The 11,916-nt window shown below is 42.6% G+C and overlaps 1 protein-coding gene across 7 annotated transcripts in view; it reads right to left on the bottom strand.

The window, feature by feature from the left end:
• lef1 (lymphoid enhancer-binding factor 1) overlaps positions 1-11,670 on the bottom strand; it is a 44,423-nt gene extending 32,753 nt beyond the window's left edge. For 2 of the 7 annotated variants that reach the window (XM_046048445.1, XM_046048449.1), the window contains exons 1-3: positions 10,564-11,661; positions 8,429-8,495; positions 7,004-7,128 (exon numbers count right to left, since the gene is read on the bottom strand). In XM_046048445.1, the coding sequence (XP_045904401.1) occupies positions 7,004-7,128; positions 8,429-8,495; positions 10,564-10,764 (393 nt within the window). In that variant the 5' untranslated portion in view covers positions 10,765-11,661. Of the gene's footprint in view, positions 1-7,003; positions 7,129-8,428; positions 8,496-10,563 lie in introns of all 7 variants that reach the window. The other 5 variants (XM_046048447.1, XM_046048444.1, XM_046048443.1 and 2 more) reach the window with 5 other exon arrangements.
• Between the last annotated feature and the right edge of the window lie 246 nt (positions 11,671-11,916).

Genomic DNA, 11,916 nt, shown 5'->3' with positions numbered 1-11,916 from the left:
AAAAAAAACACCCCCACCTCCCTCCCTGCCTCTCTCCAGCGCTCACGAGCAGCAGCCAAGACTCTCCATCTAGTAGGAGGCAGGAGGCTTTGAAGAGATCAAAGCCAAGGCCGGGAGCAGTTGCGCGCCCTGGGAATACGGGAGAGAGGCTTTCTGCTCCTCAGCCCTATTTTCTAGCGTCATGTCGGATTGCAGCTGTATTGCATTTCGCCAGTTTTCTTAATGCTCTTGGTTTTGACTTTGACATCAGTGATCCCCCTCGGTTTCTTCAAAAACAAGGGGGAGGAGAAAAAAAAGAAAGTGACTGACTGAGTGTGTGTGACACAGAGAGAGAGAGAGAGAGAGAGAGAGAGAGAGAGAGAGAGAGAGAGAGAGAGAGAGCTCCATAATTGGCCAGTTCAAAAGGAGAGGAGGGGAGAATGTAGCATTTGTTTTCAATTCGGCAGCAGATATGAAAGCAGCGACAGACTTTTATGGGTATCCCAAAAATTAAAGACAGGCTTTTTTCACAGTCAAAGAACAGGGTGTTTTTTATGGCCAAGACCACACAAAATGAACTGATAGCAAAGCCCTCCTCTTTGTCCTCCCACAGAAAGCTCCACAGCATAGTGGAGCTCCTACATCCATGTTTGTGTGCACACGCATGCGTGTGCGTCTCCATCTAATACCCATTTAGCGTAAGCGTTGGAAATTGTTACACGAAGAGAAAGCGGTTTGATGTTAGCGCAAAAACACAAAAGGAGGCATGAAGAAAGAGCGCAAGCTATATCCATCTATTCATTTAACAGCTTGACTAAAAAAGCCTGGTGGCGAGAAGGCACCCTTTGTACTGTAACTATGCAGGCCCTATACCAACCTACTACACTGGGGACCATTAATATTTCAGCGCTGTCAGATACACATTGCATGTGAGCCTCTTTAGCACTCACACCCACAGCAGAAAGAAATAATGAGCTTCTGAAAAATATAAAACAGCAAAGAGAAGGAGGGAGGGCGAGAGAGCGCCAGAGACTGACCAACTTCATACAACAGAGCAGCTATTGATCATAGCTCTATTTCTTAGCTGGACAAAGTGAGGGCTGTTTGAGCTCCTCTGAAGTCTGGACACAGCCGGCAGGATTTGCACCCATGTTTCACTCCTGTGGTCCTATTGTTCCCCTTGCTGCAGTTTACTAGCTGGAACACTGCTCGCCTCTATATAGACCTTCAAGCTGTCAGGATGAAGTCAATAAAGCTATTCATGTTTTTACTCGTTTATGACTGTATCGGGGAACAGTGAGGAACTGTGATCAGCTTTGAGGGACTACTGTCAAGCTGCAATCATGGCTCAAAGACATAACCGGGTCAATTAAGTCAAACTTTTGCTGCAGGGGCATATTTTTGAAGCTTGATTCTGAAATGTATTTAATTATTATATACTGCGCCGACCTGATCTCCAACAAAAACATCTCTGCCAAGAGTCAACCATTTCACCCGCAAGCCCAGTGAACCGTGCACAGTCATAACATCACCAACAGTTACAACAGTCGCCCTGTAAATTAACAAGGCCACTCCACACATACACACCACCCTCTGGTCTCCATTTCTGATCCAGCCTTACAGGAAGTCCACACCCAGGCCATTCACACAGAATTGGGCATAAGGGACAACCTTGGCGAGGCCCCTACACTGACCCCTGGAGATCAGCGGCAGGCTGCTGGTGAAGAGTGAAGTCCTCTGAGCAGGTGTTGTGGGCTTGAGCAGCGGCCTGTCCACGGCAGCCTGACTGGCTGGCTCCAGGCAGCGCAGCTTGATTGGTTAAGCTTCATCCAATTCAATGGGAGGATGGGGAGCAAAGAAAGTGTCATCATCTCAGAGTGCTTTGCTTTGAGCAGTAACACATGCCCAAAATAAACAGCTGGGGTTAAGTGTGCGCCTGTATGTCATGCTTACGCCCATGACACTCCCGACTGCTTTTCTCAGGCGCATATAAAAACACACATTTTCAGCACATTGAACACTTAATGATTTTAACTTCTTCTATGGCTGTCTTTCATCTTCATCACTCCTTTCAATGGTTAAAAAAAACAGAGCAAGCAGAGGATATAATCAGAAAGCTCTGACTTCTTTCTGTTTCTTTATTTGCATGTAATTAAACTTCCTTAAAATTGGTTTAATTGTGTTAAAATAACATAAAATACTTGTGAATGTTAAATAAAAAGTAGTGACACCAGAACATAAACCACAAAAAAAAGTTATCATCTGATTAACAATTTTAACATAGAAATACAACTATCTTTTTACACTACACAATCAGCATGCCTTCACACTAAATAAAATAAAATCAACCAGAAACTTAAATCTTCATCATCTTGTTTTTTGGTTCTCATCTTACAGAACGCATCTCTCTTGGTCCTGGTAGACTACCACTCTTGCTGAGCTCCATTTAACTGGATGAAACACACCGATAAGGTGATTGCAACCACATGGCGTCATTAGCGACGCGCATATGGAGCAAATGTGTCAACCAGCATCACCATACAGTAGAGGACGAGAAGGAACTTTGGCGTTAATGGCGCCGTTTATAAAAACACCACGACCCAGCGGCACTACAAAGAGTCTAAGACGCCAAGCGTTTCTCCTGTGTGAGGTCCCTGGTGCTGCCCTTCATGTGTACACACATATATCACCGTTTGATAGCGCTGCACAGCAGATGACATCAATGTCAGCGTGACTCTTTGATTGTGTCTGAAGAAAATGACTGTTTTGGTATATACAGCATAAAATGAGGCAATTATACTTCTGTCTCGTTGACAGTTACCATATTTTTTTATTTTAAGAATACAATATCCATATAGACAGTACTATTCTGAAGACTACTTTGAAATTGAAATGAACTGCCAGTGGGATGATCATATGGAGTCCAGCAACTTAAAGGCAAAATGCTACATTCAGCTGTAGTAAACTTCACAACAACATGTCCACCCTATAGTGTGAAGAAACTACACAAGGTGCCATAAGCTGCCATCTAGAACATTATGTGTGGACAGGGAAGGCTGCTGGTAAATGTAGTGTTCTCTTTAACAGGGATCTTCCACGGTAGTGCTGGGGGCATGAGCTCAGGACACACATGGCACTGAGGGACACCAGACCGGTCCTACCAAATCCCGTTAGGTAAGCCTGGGTTAGTGATTCCACGCTGCGAGACACTGGCTAGCAGATCCGTCACGTTCCCACTACATCAAAGGAAAGTACAGCGCTGCACTCCCTCCACACACCCCCCCTTTCTCGCCAAGAGGATCTGCAATTGAGGGTCCAAAGGGAAAAAAAAAAAAAAAAAGTGCTCGGCAAAGGAGAGGGAGCTCTCTTAATTCCCCCCACCACCGCAGCAGCAGCAAAACTCTGCTTTAAAATAAAATTCAGCGATTCTATCCTTTCCTCAAGCTGTTGCACAGACCATGAGACTGTTCTAACACAGCTGGTGATCACCAACACATCATCAGTCAGGTGAGAGACATTGTGCTGTATCTGTGCACCATCAACATTTCTGAACTGAGAACACGCAGTGGTGTCTTTATCTTGTTAATGATGCATTTATGAGTTGATTAAAAAGGGCTTCGGTAACATGTCACAAGCTCAGAGGCCACAAGACTTTAAACCTATAGGAGAGCATGTAAAACACGTGTTTTTGTGATTTTAACAAAAGGGGAATGTTAATGAGACAACGGCAACATGAGCTAATAATATATTTGAGGCCATTTAAAAATATGAGCTGTCCGTCACACGCATATTGATCTTTATTTAGAAGCTGTCATTTTCAAATCCTCACTTGAGTAAAGGGGTTTGGAGGATCAGGATCAGACAAAACCCCTCAAAGCAGTGAGTTTCTCTTCTTCCACACATCAAACCTGGAGTGATGACATACTAAATTCTTTGAAGATCACAGTTCGCAACTGATATCATGGCTGCCACTTTGGGGAATAGTGACCATTTGGAGCAAAATCATAAAAGCATCAGTTTCACTTGTCAATACAAACAAATCACAAAAAGGCACAGAAGCCAGAGAGAACATAATCCTACCACTATCGTCATTATCATCTGTCCTAGTTTTATACAGCAAAGGGCAAAGTTTATCATTACATACAGACAAGTCTCTTAACATTATCTGATGCATCTGAAAATGCACAGGAAGAAAGAAAGAAACACTAACCCTGATTGAGACAACAGAAAAGACAATGAGTTTAGCTCTGTCTACTTAATTATCCAGGTAATTGTCAGCTTTTTTGCAGTAACTATACCACTGTTAAATAAGAAAACATGCTTCTTTAATAAGGACAAAATAGTTATCATTCTTTAGGAGAAATCAGATTCCCTTAGGATATGTGCTTAATTGACTTTTAAAATGTTCACATATCAGAGACCCGGGTCCGGATAACACTGCATTTGTGTCAGTAAGGTGGGATGACCGAAAAGATAAGTTCTCAAAAGTGTCCTACAATTAATTTATTTCTTGTGTGTGTGTGTGTGTGTGTGTGTGTGTGTGTGTGTGTGTGTGTGTGTGTGTGTGTGTGTGTGTGTGTGTGTGTGCAAATTAAATGTAGACAAGACAATGTGTAATATCAGCTCAAAATGTGCGACCGTGATGATCACTTTAAATGAAATTACTTACTTAGCCACCAGTTCCCAGCATCGTGTACAATAAACACAATGCTCCTTTTTACTCCTTCAAGAGAAGGATCCACACCACGTGGTGATGAACTACCAAACTCTTTTTGCTCAGGATCCCCCTGTAGACACCACCTCCTAAAACAGCTATAGGTTTACGTAAACATCAGGGCATTCATAACACAGCAGTGACACTTTGAAGTGGCCGTGCATTGTTTTAAATCCACATGTATATGCAACTCAACACAATTAGGCGTCTCAACACCAAAATCTCAGCTCTTGCAGCAGAGGCGACTTATCAAGCTAGAAACCCTAAAATCTGCTGACAATCAGCTACGCCCAACAGCTCCATCATGACTGGACGGCATGTGCAGGAATGTCATGGTCAATGGAAATCAATCTAAACTACTGGGATTGGGGGCGGCGGTGGTGCTGGGGATGGAAGAGAATGAAAGAGAGAATGTGCCTTTGATCTCAGTGAAAACCGATCCCAGGCCTGCAGATACTGTGGCTGCGGTGGCCAGCAGCAGAGGCGGCAAGCTGACATCAGTGAGAAAGCCAGAGGACTCATGTTCCGTGATCCTTCCACCAAGCCTTGGCTCTTTTTATTGGATAAGTGAGAGAAACGTATATAAAATGACTACCGTTTTATTGAAGACAGGGTGAGGGGGGAAAAAAAACAACAAAAAGCAGCCATGGTAAATGAAATGAAAGCGGTGCTTTAAAAGTTTTGGCAGCAAGTACGCTGCCTAACTGCCTGGCCTAATTCATCTGCAGTGAGGGGTAATTTCCTCTCATCCAGTCAGCTGGTCTCCATACAGACCTCTGAGTTTTTCAGTGTGTACGATGGAATAATTGATAAAATGAACCGGTAAAAAAATCCATGAAAAGAGAATTTGGCAAGCATCATAACCCCCGTTTCAGAAACTATTCTATTTGTAAACTCAAGAGGGCAAATCATGAGGTAGTGGGGATAACATTTTTCCACAATGTCACATACTTTCACCCTCTGCAACTTTGGCAGAGGGGAAGCAATGTAATTTTAACATCATTCCGCGATAGAGTTGCGTGTGAATGAAGTTCCTTTACACGCAGCGTGTGGCATCTGCCCCCGACAATCACATCTGCCTCCGAAAGCAGATTCTTACAATAACACAGAACTCACATTTCACAACTTTACCCTGATGAAACTCACTCACATGCACTGTAGCAGCGCAAACAACCCAGGGCTTTTTGGTTTCTCTGCACGATGTGCGAGTGTTTCCTGTATGGGAGGCACCAAACCAGATTGAGGCTGGTCCTCTTCCCAAGTGTGATCCAGAGACATGGACAAAACAGGATTAGAGTGGACAGCTGCTGGTGTGCCCTGCGTTTTATGTCTGTCTTGAGAGGAGAAATTTGCAAATGGGACAGACATAGGAAGCCGCCAGCAAGAGACCTGCAGCTGGCCTGAAATTAATACAGTTAACCGGGACGATTTCTGCAACAACACATGCCACCCCTGGTACTATAAACTCCTCTGCAGGACAGCCTCAGAGACGTGATGTTGCCTTTAGGCCTCCTTAGTCATGTTAGGCTAATTAGAGGGCTTACTTGGGTCATGTAGACATGCATCACGTAAGATTTTAACCAGATGAGGAATACTGTACATCTCATGTTAATCTTCTGGAAAATATGGCAGGCATTTGGCTTCCAGGGTCTGTCAAGGAGACAGGAGTCAACAATGCCGGTAGGTGTGGGTAAATTTTGCTCAAAGACGCTACACAACACCACAAACATTATAAGACTTTTTGTTGGTTGGATTTGTTTAATATGAGGTTTGAAGTGCGTAAGTCCAGAAATGTGATCTTGGCTGAAATGCTGTCTTTTATTAAACAATTATTTCATTAATTTTAACCCACAATTCTAAATTGTTGTTCAATAACTTTTGACAAAATATCTTAAGCTATAAACACGCAATTTTTATCTAAAAACAGTACGCTTTTGGCTGGAGATCTTTTTATTTTACCTCATATAGGGCTATAATTAAGGATGATCTTAACAGTCTAATCTGATTTTTTAAATTTTAAATCAATTACATTTACATACTTTAAATACTTTATCATTTTGCGCTGATTTGATTAAGTATTACAGTCCTTTTAATGTCCTGTGATTCTTTAAAGAAATTCAACTTTCTTTTTGTGATTTCTAGTTTCTTTATACGTATGAACCTTCAAAACAACGGATACCATCAGTGATGCATAAAATCATAAGTAAAATGTTTTAAAATAGAGAGATTAGTAGAGTCTGTGGGCAGGTAAAGCAACAGGTAACAATGATAAACTGACTTGTAAAACAAACAAAAAGAGTTGGTACTGACCGATCTGGGCATGGGCGGCGAGAGGGAGCCATTGTTCATGTAGGAGTCGTTCATGTTGCTCATCATGATGTAGCCTGGGTAGCCCGGGTACGGATGGCCTTTACTGTACATGTCCTGGAGTTTTCCTGATTTAAAAAAAAAAAAGAAAAAAAGGTTAAAGAGTGGCAATTTATTTGGGTTTGAAAAAAAAGCACACATGAGACATTTTTATTTATCATCACAATCAAAACTTTAGATTTCCTACTACACTGGAGCTTTAAAAAACACACAAACAAATCTAACAAATGACACATTCTAAATGTGCTTCAGTCAATAATAAATCAGGCAAGAAATAATGTCAAAGCTAAGTCCGCCTGCCTGTGTTGATACTGTAATGATATCACTGTCAAATCGCTTTAACCCGTGCCCTATTTTGCCTCAGCCTTTTGTTTGTGCCCTTTCTTCCTGTCTTGGAGAGGAGGGTTGTATTATACAGAAGAACAATGGATCCCCTCTGTGCCAATTAGCACCAATTAGAAGAACATACAGACTGTGTCAAAACAGGAGACGCCCCAACTGTTCCTCTATGCCTTTGACCTGAGTGGGGGAGCTTTATACAAGAGGCCTCAATACAGCGTCACTCAACTGCGTGCTGTGTAATAAGGCCGGGGGAGGGGAGTGGGGAGTATATAGACTGATGACAACATGGTTCTTGTTGTGAAGAAAGCCAGTGTTTGGTTTGAGGGGGGATCTTATTCAGAAGTGAAAGGGGAACAAAGAGGAGACACACTCCTCCTCATAGCCCTAACGATGACCTGCAGCATGCGGCGTCAGACCACAATAGCCAGAGAGCAATGAGCCCCGAGCGGCAGCAACATGTTGCATGTGACAGTGCGGCCGGAGATCTGATGTGGATGTGGGGAAATAGTTTATTGGGGTAATTGCATAACAACAAACACAAGAGCAAGATAGAAATGCAATTTTAGGCTCGTGCCATATGTGCCATAATGATCCTTCTCAAAATGAAACGTGAGAAAAGTGCATGTTCATCCCCTTTTCAAATTCAAGTCTTCTTTGTTTTCAGTTTCTGCAGGCACCCTCATCTACGAGGTAGGTAACAGGTAGCTGTGTCCATGAAGGTCGAGCATGTCCTGACTAGACTTGGATCCGAGATTATCAGTCTGAGAGCAGCAGAAACAGGGGCTTTGATAAGAAAAAGGGCCAACAGTGCACAAGTGTGACTGATCACTTCTGTATGGTGAGGGGTGGGTGGGGGTGGATGGGGGGGGGGGGGCACTTTTTCACACCATCCCCTTCACATCAACTTCTCAAGCTCCAGCGATTTATCCTGAAAATCTGGGGCTTTGTTGCAGCTAAATGGCATTCTGGCTGTCCTATAAATACACGCTGATTTAACGAGCTCTTGCTTAAGGCTGTGTCACTTACCATCTTCCGGATGGTCTCTGTGTTTTTCATGATATGAATCTTGCTGTATTTGGGACTGTCTAGCTGCCTGTAAAAAAAAAAATAATAATAATTTCAATGATGGTGAATCAATTAGGAAGGCCTTCAAATGTAGTTGCACACACACACACACACACACACACACACACACACACACACACACAACTGGGACAAATGGCGTCCCTTTCTGCTTGTCACCAAAGCAGAACAAGATTGCACACACACACACACCCTAATATCTATGGAAGGGTGATGGAGCAGCCTGCATCAAAGCTTCAAAAGAACCACTTAATTAAGCTTCATGTCCTTAAGGAGCTTACAAATTAACTTGTTTTCAATACCATAGGTCCACTCTCATTTTCATCTCTCCCATTAAGCCTTCCTCTAAATTCAAATAAATAAGAGTGTATTTGTGTTGTAAATTAAAAGCCTCCGTGCAATGTGAAATAAAATCATCCCATAAAAAAAAAACAAATAAAAAACAATATAATGGAAACAGTTTTTGCTTTAAAAAAAAAATCCCCTGCTTTCCGAGCATCCATTTCCTCTTTTCAAATCAGAATTGGGAAGGGGACCTCTTTTTGGAGTTCAGACCCCTCCGGATGGCTTCAAGCTGAGCGAGGGAACTTCACTGAATTCCTAATTAACATTCAGTCTCTGTCTCCTGCGTCTCCAGGACATTTGGTGGTGAGTGTGTACCGGCTCGTTCAGGATGTGCCCAAAAAAATTTCATTAACACTGCGGTTAATGACAAAACAGCCGACTAACTTTGTGATGGGGAAGCTGCAGCCTGCATCCTGGAGGTCAGTGCATGGGGTAGAGGGATGGGGGGGGGGAATTAAAAGCAGATTTTAACTGCAATGTTTCATGCCTACTCTGTATCTTTACGTGTGCTAATGAAATGCCATCTTGCAGGCACGACATATAAAAAGCATGAGAGTAATAATTTTACAAACATTAAAAATTCATCACTCATAATTCTTCCATTGAGATTTTATATGCATTTACATAGACGATGAATTCAACACATTTTTACATTTAAGAATTTCTTCTGCTAGACCCATTTTAGCTCCTTTTAATCTGATGAGTAAAGACGGGGGAAAAACAAAACATAGCTGTAAATGTGTTTTAATATACTTATCAATCCCAAAACATGCACCATTTATTTTTGGGCACGATTAAACGGACATAACAATAGTGAAATAAAAGACAGAATGGTATTAGAAATAGATAAACAAGGGATGAACATTCTGGTAAACAAAATAATTGGACATTGTCCTATTCTTTAAGGTTGTATTTTATAGGCTGTGACCTTTGATATAAATTACTCATCCTGTTTGTCAATAGTTTTTAAGCCATGTGTGCTAAACAGATTCCTGTGCTGGTGTTTACAGCTGCTGAGGGTTATTGTGTACCCCATGCAAACACAGCTATTTAGCTTACTTGTCACATGCAGCACACAGGGCCCCAATTCTTCCATCTAAAAATATATTTTCTATTTTGTTTTCCCAATTTCACTGGAATCAATGAACAATAACTGCCACAGAAGGTCAAGTGTGCATTTGGCCTTTAATGTTTCCTAAAAGAAGATGATTGGGTACTTAAGATGTAACCTGTGGAGGATCAAAAGCTGATACACCTGGGTCTGCACACACTGAGTGGTATCACTCAATTTTCAAAATGCAAAAAAAATTTAAAGTACAGTCAGACAGTGGAAGCTATTAACGCACCTGAACTCACCTTGTACATTTTTATTTTAGCCTAAGATAAATCTTTATGATAAAAGGGCTTAACATACGCTATAAAACTGAGCAGGGTCCCCACAGGAGGAACATAATTTTAGGCTTACATTGTCAGTTTGCATCGCCCATCTTTTTACACTGACAAACCATTCAGACAAACTCAGAGTAATTAATATCAAAGTGCAAGAAGCTAAATTAAAACCAGGTATTTTAATTATTAAAGGGATTTTTTAAAATAACTTTGTTTACAGGATGATGCATGCGGTCTCCCTTCTCTGATGAGTTCCGAGTTGATACCCACCTTCCTTCCTCTTTTCCCCATCATTCACCACATCCGTAAATCACACACACACACACACACACCACAATACTTACATCGTGGCTGTTGCTGTTGGGGCTGCTCTCTGACTCGTTGACCAGAGATGACTTGATGTCTGCCAGGTCTCCTTCTTCCTCCGAGTGGCTGAGCTCGGCGAAGATCTGCTCCTTGTGCGGGTCTCCTTCGTCTTTAAACGGGATCATTTCGTCTGTAGCGCACAGCTCCGGATCTCCGCCGCCGCCTGATAACTGTGGCATTTTTCTCTTTTAAAAAACTCTGTTTGTTTCGCCAAGAAAACTGAAGACAACACACACACACACACACGCCAGCACTGTCCGAAACTATAGAGGGGAAAACTCCCACTAAAATTCCCCCGAAACCGAGTGGGAAAACGTGCCCCTCTCAAATAACCGGAGCTTCCCTTGGAGGAAGCGGCGTGCAAACACGCTGCCGGTGTGTTTTTACTGAAGCAACAGGAGGAGTGTGGCTGGGGTCGGCGTCCTTTTCGCCACTAGTGTTCAACTAAAAAGGACTGAAACTCACACCCGAAAAACTTGAGATGTAAAGACTCAGAAGGGCAGTCCGGTGCACGCCTCAATGTCATGAGGGGGGGAAAAATAAAAAGGTGCGACAAAACCACGACTTAAAATCTCATCAGTAGTTATTCACACAACCGACGACGGGTACGGTCCAGCAAAAAATAACTAACGTTAAAAAAGTGCATTTATGAAATTGAGAAAAAATATGTCCCCGGTGGTCCAGTGAAGAAGCTGCGGCGTCCTTGAAAGTGGCAAAACAAAAGTAGGCTAACAAAACCAAAACACTGTCTGGAGTTGAAAAGGTAACTGATGGATGGGCATCTGGAGGAAAACACAGTTTTTACACTTAAACAGGACAACGAGCAACGTAGTGAGCCGCCTTCATGCTTCAAGATACATCCCCAAAGCTGCTCGGATGAGGAGGGATAAAAGCAGAAGTCATAAAACAATCAGAAGATAGAGAGGAATAACGCCGTGGACCGACTTCCCACTGCTTCCACAGTGTAATGTAACCAGTGAATGTATGTGTGTGTTGGTAATGTAGCTGGGCTCCCTCCTCCTCCTCCTCTTTCCCTCTCTCTTCAGTCATTGGGAGGCAGGAGAGATGAAAGGGAAGCCGAGGCTCTGATTGACACCGCACCGATTGACACTCCTCCTGAGAGAGAGATTTATACGCGGCTCACAACAAATGGGCAGACAGGAGGGGAAGAAGGAGAAGAAAAGGGAAAAGACCCGGTGAGGCTGACACACGCACTGTGTATGATGTGGTTCAAACAATCATGATAAATAAAAATAATAATAGATAGGCTATAGGCCTATAGGCCTATAGAGAAAAAAACAAGACGAGCTTCAGCTTGTTTGGTGGAGGGA

Source organism: Micropterus dolomieu, linkage group LG04 (genome assembly GCF_021292245.1).
Source record: "Micropterus dolomieu isolate WLL.071019.BEF.003 ecotype Adirondacks linkage group LG04, ASM2129224v1, whole genome shotgun sequence".
Lineage (NCBI taxonomy): Eukaryota > Metazoa > Chordata > Actinopteri > Centrarchiformes > Centrarchidae > Micropterus > Micropterus dolomieu.
The sequence above is the reverse complement of the archived record's forward strand: the minus strand, read 5'-3'. Positions and strand labels throughout refer to the sequence as shown.